The sequence below is a fragment of the Salvia hispanica genome, chromosome 3, assembly GCF_029641045.1.
Source record: "Salvia hispanica isolate PSC_SH4W2 chromosome 3, Shi_PSC_v1, whole genome shotgun sequence".
In the NCBI taxonomy this organism is placed as follows: domain Eukaryota; kingdom Viridiplantae; phylum Streptophyta; class Magnoliopsida; order Lamiales; family Lamiaceae; genus Salvia; species Salvia hispanica.
Window position 1 is genome coordinate 8,376,666 of NC_142694.1, and position 26,673 is coordinate 8,403,338.

General features: G+C 40.0%; 3 protein-coding genes and 2 pseudogenes across 4 annotated transcripts; 4 read left to right on the forward strand and 1 right to left on the reverse strand.

Moving 5' to 3' along the window:
• Positions 1–1,169: 1,169 nt before the first annotated feature.
• LOC148930099 (lysine histidine transporter 1-like) lies at positions 1,170–3,359 on the forward strand. The gene is made up of 8 exons (XM_089067198.1): positions 1,170–1,326; positions 1,393–1,550; positions 1,628–2,011; positions 2,091–2,484; positions 2,577–2,682; positions 2,793–2,884; positions 2,970–3,038; positions 3,122–3,359. The coding sequence occupies exons 1-8, from the start codon at positions 1,276–1,278 to the stop codon at positions 3,245–3,247; spliced, it is 1,380 nt and encodes a 459-aa protein (XP_088923324.1). The 5' UTR covers positions 1,170–1,275; the 3' UTR covers positions 3,248–3,359.
• Positions 3,360–6,084: 2,725 nt separating this feature from the next.
• On the forward strand, positions 6,085–15,967 carry LOC148930100 (lysine histidine transporter 1-like; annotated as a pseudogene).
• A 4,283-nt stretch (positions 15,968–20,250) lies between these two features.
• LOC148930101 (lysine histidine transporter 1 pseudogene) lies at positions 20,251–20,959 on the forward strand (annotated as a pseudogene).
• A 268-nt stretch (positions 20,960–21,227) lies between these two features.
• Positions 21,228–23,909, forward strand: LOC148930102 (uncharacterized). Of its 2 annotated transcripts, none has more exons than XM_089068880.1 (2): positions 21,228–22,321; positions 23,005–23,567. In XM_089068880.1, exon 1 carries the CDS (start codon positions 21,377–21,379, stop codon positions 22,310–22,312), a length of 936 nt encoding a protein of 311 aa, XP_088925006.1. In that variant the 5' UTR covers positions 21,228–21,376; the 3' UTR covers positions 22,313–22,321; positions 23,005–23,567. The 2 variants fall into 2 exon arrangements, with proteins under 2 accessions (XP_088925006.1, XP_088925005.1); XM_089068879.1 differs by lacking the exon at positions 23,005–23,567 and adding an exon at positions 23,574–23,909 and having other exon boundaries at positions 21,230–22,321.
• Positions 23,910–24,380: 471 nt separating this feature from the next.
• LOC148930103 (large ribosomal subunit protein mL54-like) lies at positions 24,381–26,176 on the reverse strand. Its single transcript, XM_089068882.1, has 2 exons — positions 26,018–26,176; positions 24,381–25,070 (listed from the first exon to the last, which is right to left on the reverse strand). Exon 2 carries the CDS (start codon positions 25,066–25,068, stop codon positions 24,670–24,672), a length of 399 nt encoding a protein of 132 aa, XP_088925008.1. The 5' UTR covers positions 25,069–25,070; positions 26,018–26,176; the 3' UTR covers positions 24,381–24,669.
• Between the last annotated feature and the right edge of the window lie 497 nt (positions 26,177–26,673).

Below are 26,673 nucleotides of genomic sequence, written 5' to 3' on the forward strand. Positions count from 1 at the left end.
CCAATTCAAGTTCGTCGATGTCTACGAGTTTGAGGTGCTTCAACTCGGTAGGAGGAAAGTTGTTTCATCTTTGGGGACGTTGCGCCAATCCGTGAGCACTAGCTGGAGCGTATTTCGTCTTGCGGGGAGAGGGATACCTCGACTCTAGTTGAAGAAGACTATAGTTTGCATCTTGTTCCTTTTATTTTATTTACTTTGTTTTATTTACCTTCTAAATTTTGATTCTTTTGTAATAGAAAGAGTTTGTCCGTGTAAAAGCTATATTATTTCCAACAATTTTATTTTGAGATATATAAATATAGATAACTAAAATATTTAAATTTTTGGCAGCTCTATTTCGTGCTTATCTTTAAACATGGAAATGATCAAGCTGAATACCACAAGAGTGCAATTTCGATAAAAAGTGATTGTCTCACATTTGAGCCACGTGGGAAACTGAATGACGGCATGGTCTCAGGATTAATTAATTAATTAATAAAGTCAGAAGTATATATGCTTACTTCCTTTGTTCTCCAAATATTATCCCACTTTGATCTGACACGGATTTTAAAAAAGATAATGATAAGTGAGTTAAAAAAGTTAGTGGATTGTGGGTTCTACTTTTATATATTAGTTTTATAATAAAATGTGAATAGGAATGCGTTAGTGAAATATATATAGAGTCCATTACAAAAAATGATAAAAAGTGAAATAGGACAAATTTTATAGGATGAACGAAAATGAAAAAATGAGACAAACTTTGAGGCGGCGGGAGTAGTATAAATTTGATGAAAAGCATGTATCCGGCCCAACTAAATTTTATATTCACGAGCATGTACCATGGTTAAAAATAAGTAAGGGCCGGGATTCCATACACATATCACATATTTCCGGCCTAACCCTTTCTATATCTTTATTTTGCCATTCTGTGTTTTTACAGTTTAATTTGTGTAAAATGAATAGTGTCATTACTTAATTTTTCTTTTCGTCTCAAGGAAAGTGTCATGTTTGAGTGATATTATACTATTTTATATACTATAGGAGTATTGATATAACATAAAAATGTTTTCTAGAAAATGAAATATACAGTAACATTTTTTAGGATAAATTCAAAAATGAAAGCGTAATAGTATAAGTGCACTGTTGGCTATAAAGAATTGGTGAACCCCTTATTTCTAGGATGGTTCACACATCAGATCATTTATTGAATTTTCTGCAAAGAAGAAAAAAGGTCGAGGATTCCATATTTATTTTCTCCTTTATTTTGCATTTGCTCGCATTGGATTGAATCAGTCGATGGAAAGTGCTGAAATTCCAATCCATGGCATGAACAATTACTACAATAGTGTAAGTTTGTGTGTGTGAGAGGCATATAATTAAATTGAAAATTGAATAAAGTTGGAAAAATTGCAGGCAGAAGAGCGGTTGGCGGAAGAGAGGGCCATAGACGACTGGCTTCCCATCACTTCTTCAAGAACTGCAAAATGGTGGTTTTCAGCTTTCCACAACGTCACCGCCATCGTCAGCGCCGGCGTCCTCATTCTCCCTTACGCCATGTCCCAACTCGGATGGTACTAATTCATTAACTTCCTTTTTTATTTATTTAATTTAAAAACAGGATCAACTAAACTGTTAAATATATTTGCAGGGGGCCTGGTGTGTCGTTCCTGGTCCTCTCTTGGCTCGTGACGCTATACTCGTTGTGGCAGATGGTGGAGATGCACGAGCTCGTGCCCGGGAAGCGCTTTGACCGTTACCACGAGCTCGGACAGCACGCTTTCGGCCACAAGCTCGGTCTTTGGATTGTCGTCCCCGTGCAGCTCGTCGTTCTCGCCGGACTCAACATAGTTTACCTCATCACCGGCGGCATATCGCTCCAAAAGTTTCATAATCTAGTCTGTGAAAATTGCAAAGAAATAAGGCTCACTTATTTCATCCTCATTTTCTCCTCCGTCCACTTCGTCCTCTCCCAACTCCCCACTTTCAACTCCATCTCCGGCGTCTCCCTCGCCGCTGCCGTCATGTCAATAAGGTACTACAACACATTATTAATAACTAAAAAAAGAAAAAGAAAAAGAAAATAAAGTGATGGATTTAATTTTAAATTGCAGTTATTCTACGGTGGCTTGGGCGGCTTCGATTGAGAAAGGTGTTCGAACGGGAGTGGAATACGGTTATAAGTCGACAACGAAGGCTGGAACCGTGTTCAACTTCTTCAACGCGCTGGGGAGCATGGCGTTCGCTTATGGCGGCCACAACGTGGTGATGGAGATTCAAGCGACTATGCCTTCCACTCCACACAGGCCTTCCAAGAAGCCTATGTGGAAGGGAGTAATCGTTGCTTACGTCATCGTCGCCTTCTGCTACTTTCCTGTTGCTATAGTTGGATACTGGGCTTTTGGTAATGAAGTAAACGAAAACATTCTCATAACTTTGAAAGAACCTAGATGGCTCATCGCCATGGCTAACATGTTTGTCGTGGTTCATCTAGTTGGCAGCTATCAGGTTCTTTTCTTTCCTTTTTTTACTACTACTACAATTTTATTCTTTTTCAAGTTGTTGATGATTTTGAAGTGATATGGAGTATATATGTGCAGTTGTATGCAATGCCAGTTTTTGACATGATAGAAGCTGTGCTCACAAAGAAGCTCAAGTTGAAGCCAACTTGGTATCTACGCTTTATTTCAAGGAATACTTATGTTGGTAAGTTTTACTACTCTACTGTATTTTTCCTCCAATGATAGTTGTTAATTATTCGTTCGTAATTTTTGACGTGATATGAGTTTTGAATTTTTTTTATTTTTTTTTTCCAGCTTTCACAACGTTTATTGCCATCACATTCCCTTTCTTCAATGCACTTCTTGGATTTTTTGGAGGATTTGGGTTTGCTCCTACCACATATTTTGTAAGCAAAACTAACCTTATATATACTCATAAACCATCAAATTCTAGTAATATTAAGTGGATCTAATTATTTGACATTTATGCAGCTTCCTAGTATTGTATGGCTAATGGTTCACAAGCCGAGGGTGTTGAGTTTTTCTTTTTGGGCATGCTGGGTATGTATGCCATATTTATCCAATTACTCTTGATTTTCTAACAACATACATCTGATCATATTAATTTGGTATGTGGATTTCAGTTTTGCATAATATTTGGAGTTCTGTTAATGATTGTTGGACCAATTGGAGGGCTCAGGCAGATTATACAGCAAGCTAAAAATTATGAATTCTACGGCGAATCAGATCCCATTTATCCGACTAGATAGCTAAGCTATATATAATTATATATGTAGCACTCCTACTTTTCTTTTTGGGTATATGTATTTCTGTATATATGAATATCTTGATTAATTACTTGATTTGGTTCAATTAATTTCAGCAACAGAAATTGTTCAGTTTAAAAGGATATGAGTATCTTGATTTGGTTCGGTTAATTTCAGCTACAGAAATTGTTTAGCTGAAAATGATGTTGGTAGCGTGTGTATGTAGATGATTCATATTCAGGCTTTCTATATCACTATTATAGAAAAGGTGAAACACTGATTCTATTGATGAATCATAAACATGACTTTGTCATTATTATAAAACAAAAGTCAAAGTCCTTTGCATATATGTCTGCACCACATAGCTAGTATTATAGATAAGGTAGTTTCGACTACATTAGATAGATCAACTTTGACAAATCAAAGATGAACTGTAAACTAATGTGAAAACTTATAGTATTTTCTCCGTCCCAAGATATTAGACTCATATACTATTTTGGGGTGTCCCAACATATTTGAGTCATTTTTATTTAAGGTTGATAATTTACTATTACCAACTCCACTTACACCATAAAACAACATCTCTTAAATTCATGTGCTCAAAAGAAAGGGATCTAATATCTTGGGACGGAGGGAGAAATGCTAGGAGAGTATGCTTTAAATTGCAATTTCATTGAAAAGTATTTGATTGAGTAACATTAATTCTATATTGTATCACGAAAAAAATATTGATTCAAAAAATGTTTTCAAACTAAATGTTGGTCATGATAAATGCTGTTCTGGACACATTTTAATTAAAATTCTACTCCTATGTTAATTAATTTTGTACTACAAAACCAAGTACTTGTACAAACGTGATAAGTTGATAGTTCTAACTAGATTGGGGAAAGTCCTCCCTTCAAGTAGGGTCATATTCATTGTTACGTTAGAAGTACTTTTCACCGCATATCTGATTTGTTGAAACCAATAAATATGGAGCATTTGTTGTCCAAGTATCGTCGTTATTGTGGATTCATATGAACTGCAAATATTTAACAGAGAAAATAAAATTCAAAATTGAGAGAATTTGGTGACAAATGTTAGAACTTAGAGCGTCTCCAATGGCGGACGTCGGCCAAATGTTAGAACTTAGAGCGTCTCCAATGGCGGACGTCGCCGACGTCCGCCGTAGTGGCAACGAAGGGCGCCCACGCCCGTCCCCAACGCCCATCGGATGGGCTCGCCCGTCACCCCCACGGGCAGGCGAACGTCCGAGTTTTAATTTTTTTTTAAGTCTATAAATAGGGCTCGTTGAACTTCATTTCATTCACACCACTTGTGTTGACAAGTTTCTCTCTCTAAACTCTATTTTCAAGTATATCTAGAATGGCGAGTAGTTGTGCGGGTGGTAGTGGCGGAGGCGCTAGCTAGTGATAGTGATGGTGATAGTGATAATGAATTGGATCTCGCTGTGCAAGAGGTGATTGATCGATTGCTCCGGCAGAGGCAGCGGCGGCAGGCGGTACCTCGGCCGATCCATCGCCGACGTCATGTACCCCGGGACCACATTGCTGCACATATTCGGTTGTATGAGGACTACTTTGCTCCGCAACCGCGTTTTGGGGATGCCTTATTCCGGCGACGTTTTAGGATGCATCGTCCGCTGTTTATGCATATCGTGGGTGCTTTAGAGAGAAGATACGAGTTTTTCAGGATCAGGGAGGATGCGGCTGGCAAACCCGAACACACGCCCTTACAGAAGTGCACTGCCGCAATCAGGAAACAGGCGTACGGAGGCCCGGCCGACATGTTTGACGAGTACCTCCACATTGGCGAGTCTTCAGCCGTCGAGTGTCTGCTGAATTTTTGCGCGGGCGTTAGATCGATATTCGGAGATCATTATCTTCGGCGTCCGAACCCCGAAGACTGCCAGAGGCTGATAAATATGCAGGGGTCGGTGCACGGGTTCCCTGGGATGTTGGGCAACATAGATTGTATGCATTGGGAGTGGAGGAACTGCCTCGTCGCCTGGAAGGGGAAACACACTTTCGGCTTCAAAGCCAAGCATCCCACGATGATCCTTGAAGTTGTAGCTGACTACCGGCTGTGGATATGACATGCTTATTTTGGAGTCGTCGGGTTGAACAACGACCTCAACGTCCTCCAGTCGTTGCCCCTGTTCAACGATCAGTGCAATGGCGTTGGTCCCGCCATCAGTTTCATCGCCAATGGCAACCAACACAATATGAGATACTATTTGGCGGATGGGATATACCCAAACTAGCCCGTCTTTGTGAAGACGATCAAACATGCGGTCGGACCAAAGAAGTCCTACTTTGCGAGCCGTCAGGAGGCAGCGCGCAAGGATGTTGAGCGGGCATTTGGTGTGCTTCAGAGTCGATGGGGGATGGTGAAGGGTCCGGCACGGCTGTGGTATATTCCCAACATCGGTGACATCATGTACGCATGTATCATTTTGCACAACATGATTGTCGAAAGTGAAGGGGACGAACTGACTCAATGGACCAACGAAGATGATGCGGGCGCCGGTCCAAGCCACGACGTGGCCAGCGCGAATGTGAACATGGGGGTACCTCATGGAGAGGTTGAGCGGTTGCGCGCATTTGCCGACATGCGGCAAAGAGATGCCCATATTCGACTTTAGGAGGATATCATCGAAGAGGTTTGGACGCAGAGGGGTGGAAATTGATGTGGTTGCTTTTTTTTATCTACTATGTAATTTTTTTTTTTCGAATGATGTATGTGTTTTTTATTAATGAAATATTCACATTTTCCCGTTCGTATTCGTGTCGAATTTTAATTCCGTAAATTTTAATTTTATTGCGGGAAGTTCTAGTGCAATGGGAAGTCCTAGTAAAATGGGAAGGGCTAGTGATGACGTGGCAGGAAGTTTTTATGGAAAGTCCTAGTGGAAGTCCTAGTGGGAAGGGCGCCACCTGAGACGCTCTTAAAAATTCGGTGTGAATGAAGTAGGGGTTTTAACATAGTTCATCCGCCACATAAAAATTGTGGTACATCAAATTATAATGACATAGGTTAACATAAGATTAGTAAACTATGATAGAGATAAAAAAAGAAAAAATAATAGTAAGAATATTGTAAGTGGAGAATGAGACTCAGCGCATTAAAAAAAAAATTATTCAAAATAGAACTTGAATTTAATATTATTTTAATTAATTTGTTAATATTAATATTTTAATAAAACTTGAATTTAATATTAATTTAATTAAAAATATTAATTACTGCTCCACAATCTAATAAGTATTTCTTTAATTACTAATTAGTTTATTATTAAGTTACAAAACAAATTTCTGCATGTCGCGGACGTCTCTTCGCAGATGTGCGGTTCTTATAAGTTATCAATGATTTTATATATAAAGCATTGTGAAATTATGAATGCATAACATTAAAAAAAATAAAAAAATAAACGTCAATTAATATATAAAAGATCATATGATCGATAAGAGTCTTTGTTTTTTATAATTGATGGAGCTGTATGATGCAACCCTAAACCATTTATAAAATCATTATCGTGAAAGTCAAGATGCCTTCTCTATTTTCCTAGGAATAAACTAAACTAACTCAAATGAAAGATCCAGATTAGAATAAAACAATTGTCATGTTCATAATAGTTTTAAAATCTACTATACTCGTGTATCCTTCGATTTAAACTACTCCATATAAAAGTACATAATTTAAGAAAATCGTGATCGCTTTTCAAAAAAAAATTGAATTCGCGTAATTTTGTAAAGGGTTTTTGGCTTTTTAAACCAAAACCTTTCCCCAAATTCCGGTTTTTTCCATGAACTATGAGATTTGTTTTTAAAACCACGAACTTTCATTTCGTTAGGATTTTTCCCCGGCGGGTCAACGACGAAACCCGGGTTGTCTACATGTCAATTTTAATCCTATTTGTCACTAAATTGATTAATTGGATCCTATTTGGCACAATAATACATACAGTCACAATTATTACATAACAAATGACAACTTTTGAATAAACAAAACACAACTTTAACATTTTGAATTATGCTATTCGGGTCGAAAATGTGCTATTCGGGTCGGGTTGGGAAAATCCTAACGAAATGAAAGTTCGTGGTTTTAAAAACAAATCTCATAGTTCATGGAAAAAATCAGAATTCGGAGAAAGGTTTTGATTTAAAAAGCCAAAAACCCTTTTGTAAATTATGTAAGATATATACCACAAGAATATTTGGTTGGAAACAATCCATAATGAACGAAGCAATATCTTAATTCAAATTGTACAGTGTGCTTTCAATTTGGATGGTCCGGAATTTCAAAAGCACATTTCCTTGGTCTTCACAATAAACACTAGTAATTAATCTTATGTTTAGTAAACCGAAACTTACATTTCAAATTGCAATAGAAAATTCAAACTATTACCAATTACTCTAAAAGACCATTAATGAAGAATTATAGTCTGAGTCTTTATTTATTAGTACTCCTACTAGTTTATTATATTTAACTGTTAAGGCTATATTTGTTTGTCTTTTATCTGTTAAGGCTATACTAATAGTCCATATATATAAGATCCCATTATGCATTTCACCATTGTATTTTGTAGAATATGACTTTATTTTTGTGAATCTTAATCAACAGAATAAGCCCTTTCACAAATGAAATCTTTAATGTACCTTATGCAGATTCTTGATTTCCTCATTGTGAATTAAGCTTGCACAGAACACAAACTACAACAACTAATGGAAACTGGAGAGGAAATTCATAAGCATAGCAAGTACAGTCATGGAGTAAGTCTCCTTTTCTGCCTCAATGTGATGGCAATTGAATGAGCAAGCTTTGCATGACTATTTTACGCGTAAATTATGTAGTTGGATGAGCGATGTGCAGAAGAGAGGGCCATCGATGATTGGCTTCCGATAACTCATTCAAAAAGGGGGAGATGGTGGTTTTCAACAGTTCACAATGTCACTGCCATTGTCGGAGCTGGAGTCCTCGGCCTTCCTTACAACATGTCAAAGTTAGGATGGTAAATACTAGTAATATTTCAATCCTAAATTTTTCATAGATGAATGTTTGATGTTTGTGATGGGATTTGAATGTTAAGGGGGACTGGAGTGGCAGCCGTGATTCTGTCTTGGATCACCACTCTGTATTCGTTGTGGCAAACGCTTCGACAGGTACAAAATTAGTTAAACTTAAACTGTTGTGACTAGAAATATATATATACACACTGGCTTAGCTAACTATGATATTGAATAGGTACCATGAGCTGGGGCAGCATGCCTTCGGCCAGAAGCTTGGCTTGTGGATTGTTGTCCCTCCGCAGCTAATATGTCTAGTCGGAGTAGACATAGTTTACATGATCACAGGAGGCCAATGCCAAATTCCATCATTTAGTTTGTGAGGATTGTGATGCCATCAAACTTACCTACTTCATACTAATCTTCGCGTCTGTTCACTTCGTGCTCTCCCAGCTTCCCAGCTTTAATTCAATCTCCGGTGTCTCTCTCGCAGCAGCAGTGATGTCCATAAGGTGCATTTTCCCTAACTGTACACCCTTTCTCTAGAATTAGTCACTAATATTCGATATCTGTTGTTTGCAGTTACTCAACAATCGCTTGGGGTGCCTCAGTGAAGAAGCGTGTGCAACCCAGTGTGCAGTATGGTTATGAGTCGGAGACTGTCTGTGATACCGTCTTCAACTTCTTTAGTGGTTTGGGGAGTGTGGCCTTTTCATATGGAGACCATAATGTGGTGATGGAAATCCAAGCTACTATGCCTTCGACACAAGAGAAGCCTTCAAAGATACCTATGTGGAAAGGGGTGACTTTCGCTTATGTAATCATTGGCGTGTGCTACATCCCGGTTGTTGTAAGTGGATACTGGATATTTGGGAATGCAGTCAACGAGAACATTCTCTTCTCACTTCAACCACCTACGTGGCTAGTCGCCATGGCTAACATGTTAGTCGTGGTCCATCTCGTTGGAGGCTATCAGATAAATGCTATGCCAGTATTTGACATGATAGAAGCTGTGCTTGTGAAGAAACTCAAGTTCGAGCCAAATAATTGATAACTAAAATCCATATGAAATAAAAAAAATTTAAATATGAGAAATGAAACTTAAGAATAAGAAATTTAGGACCCGTTCGCTGACTCATATTTTGAAATGCATGAAACAAATCCGGCATTAATTAAATCTTCATGGCCCCACCACCTGCGATATAATTGTACGTGTTTGGTTATACAGATTTGGCAGACATGCGATTGTGGTGAAGTGAATTAGGCTTGAATTTGAATTTTAAGTTGAGTATTTCAAATTTAGTATTTTTGTTATTCGAATAATCTGTAACAGCAAGTCTTTGACTTGTTCTCTGCAGTATCTTTCTAGTCAAGTTTAGTTGCTATTTGTTAGGAGTCTTATTAGTTGTTTATTTAGTGGATTAGTTGCTGCAGTACGTGTTTAGTGGTTAAGCAAGTGTTTTTTTCTGTCTATTTAAGATCGAGTGATCATCACAAATCAATATTCAAGTTCTACATTCGATCATCTCTATGTCTTCATTTTTTCTCATATTATTCTCTATTATTCAAAGCAATTTAGAGCTATAATCTCTGCTTATTCAAGCAGATATACTAGAGAAGAGAGTGAGAGATTTGTGAGTTAGAAACCACAAAGTGGTATCTAGAGCCTTTAGCATCTTAAGGGCGATGGAAACTGGATCGATGGCTGCAGGAGTCATGAGTGTTGCTCTTCCAATTCTTGATGGGAGCAACTACCAGATCTGGCAAATAAGGATGCAGGCCTTTCTGGAAGGGGCTGACTTGTGGGAGGCTGTGGAGGATGACTACGAAGTACCTCCTTTGGGAGACAATCCAACAGTAGCCCAAATCAGGGCTAATAGGGAACGTGTTACCAGGATCTCGAAGGCGAGATCCAGTCTATATGCTGTTGTCACTCCTATAATATTCAACAGAATCATGCATCTAGATTCTGCTATGAGTAATTGGGAGTTCTTGAAGAAGGAGTATGAAGGAAACAAAAGAATCAAAGCCATGAAGGTGATGAATCTGAAACTGGAACTTGAAAGGCTGCAGATGAAGGATGGTGAATCAATTCAAGAATTTGCAGATAAGCTACTGGAGACTGCCAACAAATTGGCTGTTTTAGGCACTGATCTAGGAGATGAACGGCTGATTGAAAAACTCCTATGTTCTGTGCCTGAAAAATTTGAAGCAACAATAGCCTCTCTAGAGAACACCAAAGAAATCTCGGAGATGTTATTTGCTGAAGTTGTGAATGCTCTTCAAGCACAAGAGCAAAGGAAGATGTTGAGGTCGGGCGAAGCAACTATTGAAGGTGCAATGCGAGCCAAGGTGAAGCATGGTAGTCCCTGGAAGAAGAAGGTAGACACCGAAATATCCAATACTGATGCTGTTGGATCTCATTCTGGAAAAGGTAGTAACGAAGCCTGCAAACATTGTGGGAAGACTGGTCACCCGTTCTTTAAATGTTGGAGGCGACCAGATGTTAAATGCAGAAAATGTGAAAAGATGGGCCATATTAAAAGGATTTGCAAGGGGAATAACTCACCACAAGGAGAGACACAGGCTGCTACAGGAGAAGTGGAACAATTGTTTGTTGCTTCGTGTCATGCCACTGGAACTACAAGTGAAGGATGGTTGGTGGATAGTGGGTGTTCAAACCACATGTCTGGAAACCAATCTATCTTCACTGAGATAGACAACAAATATGTTGATATCATTGTGATGATAGGAAATGGAGAATTGCTAGAAGTAAAAGGCAAAGGCAATGTCTACTTTGTTCCTAAATTAGACCAAAACCTTCTGAGTGTAGGACAGTTGGTGGAGAAGGGAATGAGTGTGACTTTCGAAAATCAAAGGTGTGTCATTTCCAGCAAAGCTGGGAAATTTCTCTTCAAAATTCCAATGCAAAATAAAGTCTTTGCATTTGATCCTGCAAAAAGAGGGAGCACAGCTATGGCTTGTGTGCAAGGTGAACAAGAGGAGTTATGGCATAGGAGAATGGGTCATTTTCATTGCAAAGGCCTGGAGTATATGCAAATAAATGGTCTTGCAGAAGATATGCCTCAGCTGGAAGGAAGAATGGATGACTGTGAGACTTGTTTGGAAGGGAAACTTGCAAGGAAACCATTTCAGAGATCAAGCTGCTGGAGAGCGAGGGAAAAGCTTCAGCTGGTGCACTCGGATATTTGTGGTATAATGCCAGAAAAGTCTCTGAATGGGAGTAGGTATTTTGTGACATTCATAGATGATTCTACACGATTTTGTTGGGTATACTTCCTTAGACAAAAAGCAGAAGTTGATGGAGTCTTCCTCAAGTTCAAACATGAGGTGGAGAATGAGACAAACTGTAAGATCAAGATCTTGAGGACAGACAATGGCGGTGAATACACCTCCAACAGATTCAAAGAAATATGTGAAGCTGCTGGTATTAAACACCAATTCACTGTTCCTTACACTCTTCAACAAAATGGAGTGAGTGAAAGGAAAAAATAGAAGTATCGTGGAGATGGAAAGATGTATGCTCCATGGGAAACAGCTGGCCAAACCTTTCTGGGGCAGAAGCTGTGAATACTGCGGTGTTTTTGCTGAATATATTGCCAACGAGGGCACTTACCAATCTCACTCCATTTGAAGCTTGGCATGGTTACAAGCCAAAGGTCAGTAATCTGAGAATATTTGGCTGTTTATGTTTCTATCTTACTCATTCAATTGGAAGAGACAAGTTAGATCAAAGAGGGAAGGCTGGAATATTTATGGGTTATAGCTCACAATCAAAGGCTTATAGAGTGTATTGTCCAGCCGAGAATAAGGTTATTGTAAGCAGAGATGTGAACGTTTTTTAAAATAAGAAATGGGAGGAGACAGGAGATGAAAAGGGGAACAATGAAGCTCCAGATATGACTGCATTGAAGAGCAAAAATGAGCAAAATGGTGAAGTTGAAACTGAGCTCCTAATTGAGGAATCAATCGACCTTGAACCTGTAAGAGGGACCAGGTCACTTGGTGAGATCTATGCTAGGTGTAATGTAGCATTGATCGAACCAGGTTCCATAGAGGAAGCCAAAGCAAGTGGAGAATGGTTGAATGCCATGAAGGAGGAATTGATGATGATCAACAAGAACAATACTTGGGAGCTGGTGGATAAGCCTTCACACAAAAAGGCTATAGGTGTGAAATGGATTTACAAAACAAAGTTGAATCCAAATGGCACAGTGAACAAATATAAAGCCAGGCTAGTTGTCAAAGGGTATGCTCAAGTAAGTGGTGTTGATTACTCTGATATATGCTCCAGTTGCTAGAATGGATACTATCAGGCTGTTACTTGCTGTTGCTGCTCAGAAACGATGGAATGTCAACCAGTTAGATGTAAAATCAGCCTTCCTCAATGGTGAGCTAAGTGAGGAAATTTATGTAAACCAGCCTGATGGTTTTGTTGTTGAAGGTCAGGAGGAGAAAGTCTACAAACTCAACAAAGCTTTATATGGTTTAAAGCAAGCTCCAAGGGCTTGGTACAACAAGATTGATGCTCATCTTCAGCAGCTCGGATTTCAGAAAAGCTTGAGTGAAGTGACTCTTTATTTTAAACAAAATAAGAGTGGTCTGGTTGTGGTGTCCATTTATGTGGATGATCTGTTAGTTACTGGAGATGAAGAGAGTAAAATTCAGAAGCTAAAAGATAGATTAATGAAGGAGTTTGAAATGACTGATCTTGGAAAAATGGCATATTTCTTAGGCATGGAAATTCATCAGAAGAAAGGTGGCATTTTTCTATGTCAAAAGAAGTATACCAAGGAGGTGCTAAAGCGTTTCAATATGAGTGAATGCAAGTCAGTTTCAACTCCTGCGAATCAGAAGGAGAAGTTGAGCAGGGGAAGCGAGCATGAATCGGAACTTGAAGGTGAATACAGGAATATGGTAGGATGCTTGATGTACTTAACAGCTACCAGACCAGATATTCAACATGCTGTGAGTATTCTGTCTCGATTTCTCCATTGTGCAAATGAAGAACATCTTACAGCAGCAAAGAGAGTACTTAGGTACTTGAAAGGAACTCAAGGCTATGGTGTGAGATTTATGGAAGTTCAAGAAATGAAGCTGGTTGGCTATGTGGATAGTGATTGGGGTGATTCAGCAGAGGACATGAAGAGTACAACAGGTTTTTGTTTCTCTTTGGGATCAGGATGCTTCTCATGGAGCACAAAGAAGCAAGAAGTAGTTGCACAATCCACCGCAGAAGCTGAGTTTGTAGCAGCAACGGCAGCTGCTAAACATGTTGTTTGGCTAAGGAAATTGTTGTGTGATCTGGGCATGAAGGAGAGAAATCCAACAATACTACATGTGGACAACCAAGCAGCTATTGCCATTTCACAAAATCCAGTGTTTCATGGCAAGACAAAACATTTCAAGCTAAGGTTCTACTATCTTAGAGAATTGCAGCAATATGATGAAGTGAAGTTGAGCTACAACAAAACAGAAGATCAAATTGCTGATGTGTTTACTAAACCTCTTGCTATGAGCAGGTTTAGTCAACTCATTCATGAAGTTGGAGTGTGTCCAGGGGTCTAATCCAAGGAGGAGATATGAATCCAAGGAGGAGATATGTGGTGAAGTGAATTAGACTTGAATTTGAATTTTAAGTTGAGTATTTCAAATTTAGTATTTCTGTTATTAATCTGTAACAGCAAGTCTTTGACTTGTTCTCTGCAGTATCTTTCTAGTCAAGTTTAGTTGCTATTTGTTAGGAGTCTTATTAGTTGTTTAGTTAGTGGATTAGTTGCTGCAGTACGTGTTTAGTGGTTAAGCAAGTATTTTTTTTCTGTCTACTTAAGATCGAGTGATCATCACAAATCAATATTCAAGTTCTTTCGATCATCTCTCTGTCTTCATCTTTTCTCATATTATTCTCTATTATTCAAAGCAATTTAGACCTATAATCTCTGCTTATTCAAGCAGATATATTAGAGAAGAGAGTGAGAGATTTGTGAGTTAGAAACCACAGCGATGACATTGACTTCTTTGTCCTCCATAATTTAGCGGCTTACCTACTATACCCTCATCTCATTAGCGGCAAAATCGAAATAAAAATATTGAAATGCGTATGGCGGCAAATGGATGCCTTCAAATACTGTGCGACTTTGCCGACAGATTCATGCTTTCACGGTCTTGATTTTGGTAAGTACTCTGCAAGACGTATTCGTATCATATGTATTAACTTCTTCCGATTTTCATTCTAGCTTTCTGGTTGTGTTCTCAGGGTGCTATGTCGTCTGCAATGGGAGCTTCTGGCGCCACGACGGCCGGTGGAAGTGATCCTTCTGGTATGTGTATTTTAGATGAAATAATTTGTCGGCTTATCAGAGATTGTTGTCCATGTTTTGATTGCATTTGTGATACGTAGGCGTGGTTCCACAAAAACGAACACGGAAGTATAAAAAAGGGGATCGCACTCGCCGTCTGTGGTCTCATCGCGAAGAAGAAATTTTAGCAGCTAATTTGGTCGAGCTTGTTGCGCAGGGGTGGAAATCAGACAACGGCTTTCGAACTGGATACCTTCGACGCTGTGAGGATAGTACATGCAAGAATTTCCTACCTCCGACATCAAAGGTTCACTGCATGTTGTGTCCAAACTCACAGTATGGGAAGCAAGCTACACAAGCCTCTGCAAAATTCTTGAGAGGACTGGTGTAGGGTTCAGTTCGAACGGTGATTACAAAATAGACATCGAAGACGAGCAGTGGGAGCACGTCGTTAAGGTACTAACATTGCATAAATGCGTATGCTTTATGTTTAATACATAGTTTATGTCTTATTATAGTCTCATGTGTACTGTAATAGTTAGATCTGAAAGCGAAAGTCATGCGCTATTTCATGGCCTCTGTGGGAGACTTGGAAGATAATTTTCGGGAAAGACCGTGCCACTGGCGGAGGGGCAAGAATGTCTCTGTTGCAGCAGCGCGCATGCGCGATTCCGACGGGGGTGATAGTCAATGCGACGAGAGTGACTCCCAACCCCCCTTCGTGCCAGTCCCCTCCGCTGAACATGACCCACCGCCAGATGAACTTATTGGCGATCACGTTAGTTCCGGTGCCAGTGACAAGCAACCCGGTGTTAACAAAACAGGAGGTGAAAAAAGAAAGGTACCACATTCGGACGAACTTCTTATGGACTTCCTGTCAAATTTACATGCTGAGACTAACTCAAGGTTGGAAGTTCTATCATCGAAAATTGGTTATGACTTCGATCTAGGCCAGGCTCGCCAAGTTGTCTTTCAGAAGTTGACGGAATCACAACTCGTCAAAAGTACCGTTTGTGCAATATCTTGGGTGATAAACCGCAGCGTCTTGAGGTTTTTATGGGGATGAGACCTGACCGTCTGGGTTATCTCCTTGTTGTGCTGGAAGAAGAAGGATGAGTATGGTTTAGGTTGTTATGTTTGTGATCGACTAGTCTTCGTATCGGACATTATCTTTATGTGCTTGCCTTTAGTTATGTTGTTTTTCATTTTGGTATCACTTTGTATTTTGTAGCCCATCAATCTCTTGGTTGGTGTATGGATCGGTATTGTACGGTTACTCCAAACCTAATTTTCCTATAACTATAGAATGTAGTGGGCGTGCATGGTTGTGGAGTACCCATCTTGTCAAAATAGCAACACAAACAACTCATATACGCTTGCTAGTTGTAACATTTATATAACACATACTACATACTTCTTGTATAGTCAACTTAACAACACAAAAGACAATCAAAATATGCGCATTCCACGAACAACATGCGACTTCAACAGTTCAACTTACAACATCTAAACCCAAAATACATTAACTTCGCAATCCACTTGTTCTTACACGACATTCCAACCAAACTTCTCCAAGAGATCTCCAATGCAATTTCAATTGCCTCCATCCGATTTCTTCATACGGCTAAACGGCGAGTTGGACACTATCGAACTCCCATACGGGGACACGATGTTGGGTGTTTTGACGACATTGTTCTCGTCGCCTTTGTACGTGGCAGATGACGACGCATTCTCAAGCCTTGACCGGACGTTCCTACGCGTGATCATGGGTTCTGTTGGGGGTGCGATTTCAGACGGGTGTGCGACCCCATCCTCATCAAAAAGCTTACGCCGAACTCCTGCCCGAGTTGGGATAGCGGGCGAGTTCACCTCTTCTTCGTCGGTGTCCAACTCCGTGTCATCCTCCAATATCACAATTGGGCCTCTCGAGCTGGATATCTCAATGACGCTTACGTTTGTCTCGTCCATGTTGTCAAATAGCCCGAAGAGTGTACGGAGCCGGTGGTATTCTGTTTCCCCATGGTAGTAGTACGCTGCGGCAAATGGGTTCATCTACGCTTACTCGACGATGTTCATATTCCAACACATTAAAGTGGTATGCACAAAATTCAAATTAAACAAAAAACAAAGGTATAGGGTTGGTGTATTACATGTATTATACCATTCCATTCAGAATCGACCGCGTACACAAAGTTGTCGACCCTATCCTAATACGTTCCTCTAGTGTGTATGATATCGTGAAATGTTTTGCGACGGACGGAGAGAAAGCTTATGCGTATGATGATTGAAGGCTCCGAAAAGGATATTCCACACTTCTCACTAATCCCGCGCGCAACTTGGCCCATCAACGATGTTGGGTAATCCTCTCCAATCCATCCCACCTCTTGTTTGAGTCGAAGCATGGTGTCGATAAACACATTGTCGACGGTTGGAACCCAAGAACCATGGTATAAGTAATGAGATTGCAGTGGCACGTTGGACAAGTTTTGGAGGTATTATACCATTCCATACCGAATCGACCGCGTACACAAAGTTGTCGACCCTATCCCAGTACGTTCCTCTAGTGTGTATGATATCGTGAAATGTTTTGCGACGGACGGAGAGAAAGCTTATGCGTGTGATGATTGAAGGCTCCGAAAAAGATATTCCACACTTTTCACAAATCTCGCGCGCAACTTGGCCCATCAACGGCGTTGGGTAATCCTCTCCAATCCATCCCACCTCTTGTTTGAGTCGAAGCATGGTGTCGATAAGCACATTGTCGACGGTTGGAGCCCAAGAACCATGGTAGAAGTAATGAGATTGCAGTGGCACGTTGGACAAGTTTTGGAGAGAGATGTTAGCATGCATGGTTTAGGATGGGGTGGAATTCTTAAGTGAATGTGAATGGTGTATATTTATAGCACTTGTGAGATGCATTAATGTGTTGATTGAATTATATCTACCACAATGCTTGGTCATTAACTTACTTACACCCACAATAGTCAACATTATATTTGATCACACTACACAATGCAAGTCAAGCATCAAATTGTAGTTGTAATCTCTAACTCCCCATGTCCTCCTTACTCCTCTCGGCCGAACTAGGGTAGAGGGCCATGATTTCCCTATATCTACCAAATCTCCCAAATCTTACATGTATATTCAATCGAACACGTTTTTCAACCACACCACTTGCATGGTGGTTGGTTGCAGGTTGTACATTCATTACACATATGACCATTTCTCCATAATAAGTACAAAAAATATGAAAAAGCTTGCATGGCATGTAACCTCGCTGCGCACAAAACACGGTTGACAACGACCGTCATGGTAGTTGGAAGCGTTAGAGTTTGTGTCGTAGTCGGGGGTCGGCTACCATGTGTTGAATTTACATTCAATGCATCTTCGGCGAACATGGGTACTTCGTCGAACCATTTAAATGACCATTTGTGATCGTCATTCAGTAGGCACTTGTAGTAATACCTTCCGGCATTTTTGGCAGTTTTGCCCGCTTGCCTTAACTCCATGAAGCCGTTGCCGCAGCTACACAACGGTGGTGTGATTCCATGAGTTATTGTATGTTTGATGATTAGCTGCAATGAAACATTTATCACTTGGCAGTTTCGAATAAACAAAATAAATCCACAAAAGATGGGAATTAATTTAACCAGCCAAAAGTTTAACAAATGGACGATCAAGAATACAGAACATTAAATCACAAATTCAGTACAATCTGCGGTTCAAATCAGACTACTAGACACGTTGTCTATTTAGCCACATCACGTTGGTCAAATCATCGTGAAACTGCGTCCATGCAGAAGTGGGCTCGACGTGATCAACAAAATCTGGACCGTCCACGTCGGTTAGGTTGGTGGTGTAATCAACATTGGAGACTATTTCATCCTCTATAGGATCACTGGTCATCTCTCGGCGTATGAAATTGTGGAGCAGAAAGCATGCCATTATCAACCTTATCTGTGTTACGATAGGGTAATAAGATGCACAGCGCAAGATGCCTCAACGCATCTTCAATACAGCAAACGCGCACTCGATTATGTTCCGTGCTTTTGTGTGCCTTATGTTGAATAATTCTTTTGGATTTTGCAGAGCAGCATTACCCGGACCCCACTCCTTCAGATGGTACCGGACACCTTACTGTTGGCGTAACCGTTGTCACAGAGGTAGTAACATCCTGAGAGGCAACGCATCATCGTTTATTAAATAGCATTTTAACTACCAAAAATAATGTGATTATGGGCTTGTAACCAACCTTGTGGCACCCTTAAACCGCCATGTTGTGTAACAGCGTCACGTAACACACGTGAATCTCCGACTAAGCCCTCCCATCCCGACAAAACGAAAACAAATTGCATGGTCCTATCACAAACCGCCAGAGTATTTGTTGCTATTTTGCCTCTGCGCGATCGATATCGTGGCTTGTCCGTACTGCTCACTAACACGTTGATATGGGTACCATCAAGAGCACCAAGACATCCATGGCATTATGAATGTAACCGGCTGAGATATTTGAACATGTGGATGTATAAAGTCATACAGTGAACCACATGTCACACCTTGAACCATTTCCAACGATTGTCGAAACCGCACCTAGCACTTTATTCACGTAATGGGATACGATGGAGCCGGACCGCCAAAACTGGAACTTAACAACGCGATTCTTCTGATGATGCGCTAGGACAAGCACAAACATCGCGACTTGTTCTTCCACCCCAACACATTTCCCAGTGGACAGACCAGCATGAGTGGAGAGAACACGGCATAGGCGGTCGAAAGTGTTCCGGTCCATTCGTAGGTTTGCTAGGCAGTCGTAATCTGTGAGCTTAATAAGCCGGTCCATATGCTTCACTTGCATAGGAAGCTTGTTAAGCACACTATAACGCCGAACATCATCCAGAAGGCGGAGTCGTTTCTTCCGACTTTTACATTTCAAATAACGATAAACTAAAGTATTGGTTAATACACGCAATTGTTGCGTTATATTCTCCACCATGATGCACACCAAAGCAAATTTAGTACGTGATCTCGACATCTATACCAATAAAAGACACACAAAAGGAAATGATTTCCAAGTAACCACAAACACAAGCGGTACATCCAAAATTGCAAATTGTACCTAAGACCCAACACGCACATACGAAAGTCGGGAAAGCACATAATTTTATACACCGACGTCGGACCCACCATCGGTGTGGGTCGACAGATCGGATTGCATAAGCACAAATCTGAATAATTCAGAAAAGGGTATGTGTCGCCCAAAAAAATTACAAAGTTGTTTAGAGCTCGGTAAAGGAAAAAGATAACATATAACTCAGCCAATGTGAAAAGAAGATCGGGGTTGAAAGCGGTATACCTTGAAACGGCAGATGCGGGTGATATGCGTAAAGGCCCGCTAGCACACTATGTGGGATGAACACAGATCCGACAAAATTGAGGAAGGAGACAAAGGGTTACGACATATACACATACAAATGTAAAACAAAACCAACAATCAAAATTTTTCGGCCGCTGTCTACAAGATTCAGCGAACGAACAACAATATTCTGCTACCGTCTGTTGTGCGGTGGAGTCGCCGGCCTCAATCTACAATCCGCAACTATTTTTTCTTGTGTTGGGCAGAGAGGGATAGAAGGAGAAGGTTTCAGAGAGTGGTAGGTAGAGAGAGAGACATTCGGATGGGGTAATGAAGAAATGGGAGAAAAACTTGGATCTGGGTGGGTTTGGAATTATTGAGGGACAAAGGAGTAATTTTGGGTGGCAAATCAGTGATACTGTAGCGGGCCAGATTTTAATTCTTGGCTGGCTTCCGTGATTTGAAATCAGAGAATAAGGGCTGAAACAGTGCGGGCCCGGGGCTATATGACGGGTCGTGCAGATTTAAAAAATGAACACCGAACCGTGCGAGTTGCACAGAATTGGCAACAATCGCGTAGTGTGCCTCAGTGAAGAAGGGCGTGCAGCCCGGTGTGCAGTATGGTTATAAGTCCAAGATTGTCTCTGATACCGTCTTCAACTTCTTTGGTGGTTTGGGGAGTGTGGCCTTTGCATATGGAGACCATAATGTGGTGATGGAAATCCAAGCTACTATGCCTTCAACACAAGAGAAGCCTTCAAAGATACCTATGTGGAAAGGGGTGACTTTCGCTTATGTAATCATTGGCGTGTGCTACATCCCGGTTGTTGTAAGTGGATACTGGATATTTGGGAATGCAGTCAACGAGAACATTCTCTTCTCACTTCAACCACCTACGTGGCTAGTCGCCATGGCTAACATGTTAGTCGTGGTCCATCTCATTGGAGGCTATCAGATAAATGCTATGCCAGTATTTGACATGATAGAAGTTGTGCTTGTGCTTGTGAAGAAGCTCAAGTTCGAGCCAAATAATAGATAACTAAAATCCATATAAAATAAAAAAAAATTGAAATATGATAAATGAAACTTAAGAATAAGAAATTTAATGTAAATAGAACGAAAATTTATAGTACTGAGTAAAAACGAAATTATAGTACTGTGTATTTTTTGGCCATTTGCTTTTCATTTTATATTACATTTAAAATTCGTATAGACTATTTTTCAATAGACAAGTGAATATTTTGTTTTTAAGTATAATCATTTTATAAAGTCATAAATAAAGTTAGAGTTGATCACTTGTTAAAAATATGGAAATAGGGTTTTAACTTGAAATACTAAAATAATTCTCACCAAAATCACAGCTACCCCAAATCTGAATGACGCGATTCTAGCATATGATCAAATCCGCCATTTCTGTTCGAGTAATTTGCTTCAACAGCTGCAGCAAATTCCGTTAATGGCAGCCCTAATCTACCAGATCTTCTCATCGGCGGCGCTACTGTCGCAGGGGCTCTACCACCTCATCTCCACCACCCGAAACCACCTCAAATTCCCCGCCGATTACGTCGCCAAACCCTACCATCCTCTCCCCTTCAATTCCCCCGCCGCTTCCCCCCACCACCACCACCACCACCGGTGGCGGAATCTGCAGCTCTACCTCACCATCCCCTGCCTCCTCATCGCAATCATCCATCAGCTCCTCGTCTCCTCCGACGCCGATCCCCTCGTCAAAGGCCGCACCGCCGTCCACCTCTTCACCTCCCTCCAATCCGCCGCCTTGCTCTTCGCCTTCCTCCTCCTCGCCGTCGCCCTCCTCCTCTCCGACGCCACGTCTCTCCTCCCTCTCCCGCTGGATCTCTTCTTCGCCGTCGCCTCCACGCTCTTCTTCCTCCAATACTCCCTCCTGTCGTCCTCCGCCGCCGTGCAGACCTCCGATCTCCAGGCCAAATGCGCCTCCACCTCCGCTCGCATCTCCGCGCTCTCCTCCGTCTTGTGCCTGGCCCTCGCCTGCCAGCCGAAGCTGTTCGTGGCCGATGCCGCCCTTGGCGTTTCCTTCTGCTTGCAGGGGCTGTGGGCGCTGCAGACAGGGCTCTCGCTCTACGTCGACGCCTTCATCCCGGAGGGCTGCCACAAGCTGCTGGATGTGGTGAGCGGCATCGAGGGATCGACCAAGTGCGATTTGGATGACTCCAAGCTGAGAGCGGTCGCCATTCTCGACCTCATGTTTGTTCTTCACGTCGTTTTGGTGCTTGTTGTCTTCCTGGTAGTCTACAGTGTTGTTGCAAAGACACTGGGCGTCCGTACCAGATTTGGATCGTATGAAGCATTGTCAAATACCTCTGTGGATGCGAATCACATCCAATTGAAAGCTATGAGCGGCACCCAGGCGTAGTCAATTCAGGTACCAATGCTCTATCTTCTCTTTCCCCCCTGATTTCGTGAGTACTACGGATTGCAGGGGGGAAATTGAGCTTCTGCTGATGAAAAGTTAGCATCCAGTAGATAACAAGCCCCTTGATTTTGTTGGCATTAAGTGCTCGGCCCTACCATTTTTATTTCTGATAATGTTTTCTGGTTGCTCCTTAGTGTCGCATGGTAGATATCGTATATTTGACGATTGCATCTATAGTGGGCTATGGTCCTTTACCCTAGAGCTTGTATAGTACTCTACTCGTAATTAGTGATTATATACTCGGCTTACCTGTCCATGCTTGTTTCACTGACCTCATTGCCTTCCCTTGCTACTCCACTAAGCTAGCTTTGAAGTCCTATATGAGAGAGACAGATCATGAAAGGAGAATGATCCTTCTATCTTAATTTTGAATCAAATGAACACCACCATTATAATGTGTTTCATTTGGCTTCAATTTTAATTAAGACAAAGCCCCGTATCAATCTCTTAGAGGAAGATCAATATTTGGTTACAATCACTTAGGACCACTTTCTCGCTTGGGGTCCTCTGGAATTTAATGATCTAAACTAAGCATGAACTTATATTTGACCAGTTCAGTTTAATTTTTTTCTCCCAATTGCATATTTAGTCCTTATTTTTGTTCCTTGTTTTGTGGCTTGCAACCAAGCAAGTGAGGGGAGGACTCTGGTGAAGAAATACAGAAGTGGTGCAAATGGCGTATGCCTTCCTTGTTTTGAATGCATAATCCTTTTCAATTCTTCTTGACCTGGATGATTATTTGATAAATCGGACCTGTCCATGCAAGATGGCCAATGATACAGGGGACTAGCCAGGAAAGTCTGGTTTTGTAAAGTCACTTTAGTCACAGAGATGACGTCTTTTCGTTGGAATTTAAAAGTTAAAACCCATAAAAACTGATGATTATGTAAGGGGAAACTGTTTTTAGCTGTCAGTTATCCATTGAGGGCAGTCATAAACTAGAGTAAACTTGGTAGAGCATAGGCAGCTACTGATGTTAGTTAATGTCATTTAATTCTTAAATGTGGTAAAATACCTTATTTACAATTCTGTGCAATTCTAAACCTCTATCGTTATCATTCTGCTACATGATGATCTGTGGGAACACAAACAATCTTTAAAATGACTCTGCCTCTTTTATTTGTTGTATTGGATGGTTGTGGTGAATTGTGTTTGTAAATTAAGAATTTCATCATGAATACATGTGTGGTGAATAATGCAGGTTAGGTCATGAAACAGATTGGTGAATTACGAACGATGCTTTTGGAGGACCCAATTTCATGTAATGTGTATGATTGAGAGGAGCTCTGTTACGGTGTTATCTCCCAGGAATTCATTTTGTGCGTGTATAGTACAATTACATCATATTTGTTGATCATTTATGATGTTGCTGCTCATTCTCTGTCCAACAAATTAGTCCAGATTTTGGGTAAATGTACGTTTCTAACCCGTAGTGAATTCCTAAAAATATCACACCCTTCAACAATGTATAACTTTGTCTCTGTATACCTAATTTTGACTGGAGTGGTACATGGGATATGGAAAATGTTTGAATCTATGTTTTTTTCTCTTGTTAAATTTAAGGCGATGCTGATACTGTGACTCCAGAGCATTGTGGAGAGTTCTTAAAACGTACTCATAATTTCTGACATTGAAATCTATATTTTATTATGATTTTTTCAATGTTACTCATAGCTTGAGTTAATATTTCCTTAAATCAACATTAGTGTGTGTAAGCCAGAGCATATAAATTCTATGAATAGCAAATTTGTTTTCATGCAATAGTTTAGATTACAGGAATTGTGATTGTAGTTTTTTTACTCGGAATGGATAATGAGGATTCCTCCAAAAAAACAAAAAGAAAAAAACAAACAGCTAATGAGGAAGTTCAATTGAAGTGTGATGTATATCATTTTGTCACTTGATTATAATATCTTTAACCTACAAAGTAATTTAAAATATGTAACCGTAATTTATAAGAAAGCTGATTAATATTCTTACAATATGGAGACATGTCCACCAACAGATATAACAAAAAGTTGTTCAATATTCATTTTGCAGATATCTTGAGGAAACATAAACATGGTAACAAACAATCAAACCATCATTTGTGAGCAATACCAACCATTTCTAGAGCTGTTATTCGCTCAACATCAATAACATACTCGAGGTAGATGAAGAACCATTATTGATCCTATTAGAAACAAAAAAAAAACATCAATAACATACTTTCTATTATTAATCTACCTGCAAGTAGAACTTGATCAATCCATCCACAGATGTCAAGAAACTCATGCCAATACCACATACAAAGTGTCTTAATTTTTGGCCTTCAACATGTTATTCTCCTTAATTCTGGCTCGGTTATCCAGCTTGACAAAGCGCTTCAGATCGTCAAATGGAAGACTTTCTGTGTCCTTCCTCCTGAGCTCACTTAGGGCAGGGCGTTTGTCGAGCAGGTGCCACAACCAATCCGGGTACTCAGAATCAGGCAAGATTTTAGGGTCCTGCCCATCTTTTAGTATATTGGCACCATAAACTGTGGTGGATTTCACTTCTTTGCTTATCAATGAAGCTTTGGGGGCATCTCCAGCAGCACCCCCTTTCCCTTTCTTAGCTTTAGCACCTCCAGCAGCAAATGTTCTGCAGCCCACCACTTTAAATACCTCGTTTGAGGCCGTGATGCTTTTCAATGACCTCACAAGCGCCATTGTCATATCTATACAACAGCAGTGCCAACAAGGTTATCATAAGGATCAACAACATTATTTTCATGATATAGAAGCAATGATTGCATAAGAGTTTCCCCATCACAGTATATCATTAGAATGTTAAGAGGGCGTTTGCCTTTCATGATAGATAAGATAGGTTGCAGAGTACATTTTATCGACGTTATTAGGATTTCTCCAACCCCACCTTTTTTAATGGGATATGAATCAATCAAAATTAGCTCAAACGATAGGAGTTATCCAGGGCCTCGGAATATCCCAAAACTTAAATACCCCTAAAAGTTTACGGCTAAGCTATGCTGATTTGTATTCTTCTGCAAGCCTAATACATTACAAACTGCACAATGGCAAACAACTTTCTATGGATTATTAGAACATGTACACACAAGTCAAATCTGTATACAACCCAAGCTCTGCATCTTACAGTAAGTAGTCTAACGAAAGATAGTTGATTAGCTCACTAATTAATCTACAAAAAATATGAAGAAAAAAAAACTCATTGCTCCATATACAGCAATTTGAACTCAAGTTTACTGTAGACCGATAGGTGACTCTTTGCTCATCATGCCAGAAGCCACAGGCAAAATAACATTACAAGTTAAAATCATAATTACCTCAAAACAAGGCAAGTTATAGTATGAGAATGAGAATGAGAATCTGAGTTCTTCATCTATTAAAAACAAATAAATAATGCCTGATATTTTTGCTAATAAAAATTCAGTACATCACAAAGCTTCCGCTAAAATACACAACATTCATTAGTCAATGCAAAAATCAAAAAATTTGACATCACAATTCAATATCACACGAATCTTCTATTCCAATTTTTAGATCCATAAATTCAGATTCGGGAGAAAGGAGTAAACTTCGGATCTCATTACAAAATCGAGTAAAGAGTGGACTGAGATGGGAAGAATTAGGTGAAGAAGAAGTTTACCTGATGAACAAATAGAATTAGAGCTTGATGTTGTTGAGTTGAGGCTGAGAAGAGAGCGGCGAACACAAGTCCGGAAAAAGGCGGCGGCAGTGGTGGTAAATTGGTTAGTTTAGCCGGAAACTTTTAGAAGAAAAATGAATTAAAGACTGAAGGAAATGTAATTTTTTTAATTTATTATTAGGTCGTGTTTTATATACTGACCAAAAGTAAAATAGGGGCAGTTATTTAATTATTTTGGCTTAAACTGATATTAAGAAAATACTAAGCATTATTTCGAATTGTTCAATTTTTGAATATTTCTTAGGTGTTAAGTTTTTGTAAATTAGTAAGTAGGGCATGAAAGTTGAAACCAACAAGTGCTGATGCGTAAAAGTGGGCACAATGCCAAATATGCTAATGAAAGATAATGCACTCAATTATTTTTCGACATTAGTCATAAATTAGTATATCACATTACTTTGTTTGAGGAAATTAATCCCCATTAAATAATTAATTTGATGTGGATTTATTTGGAATAATATAAGAATTCATTTTTCATACTACATACCCAGCCTCGAAGTTGGTTAGTGTACTAGGAGTATTTTTTTTATCATATTTTATTTATAACTAAATAATGAGTATAAAGATTATCTGCTAAATATTTTTAAAAAGTGAAA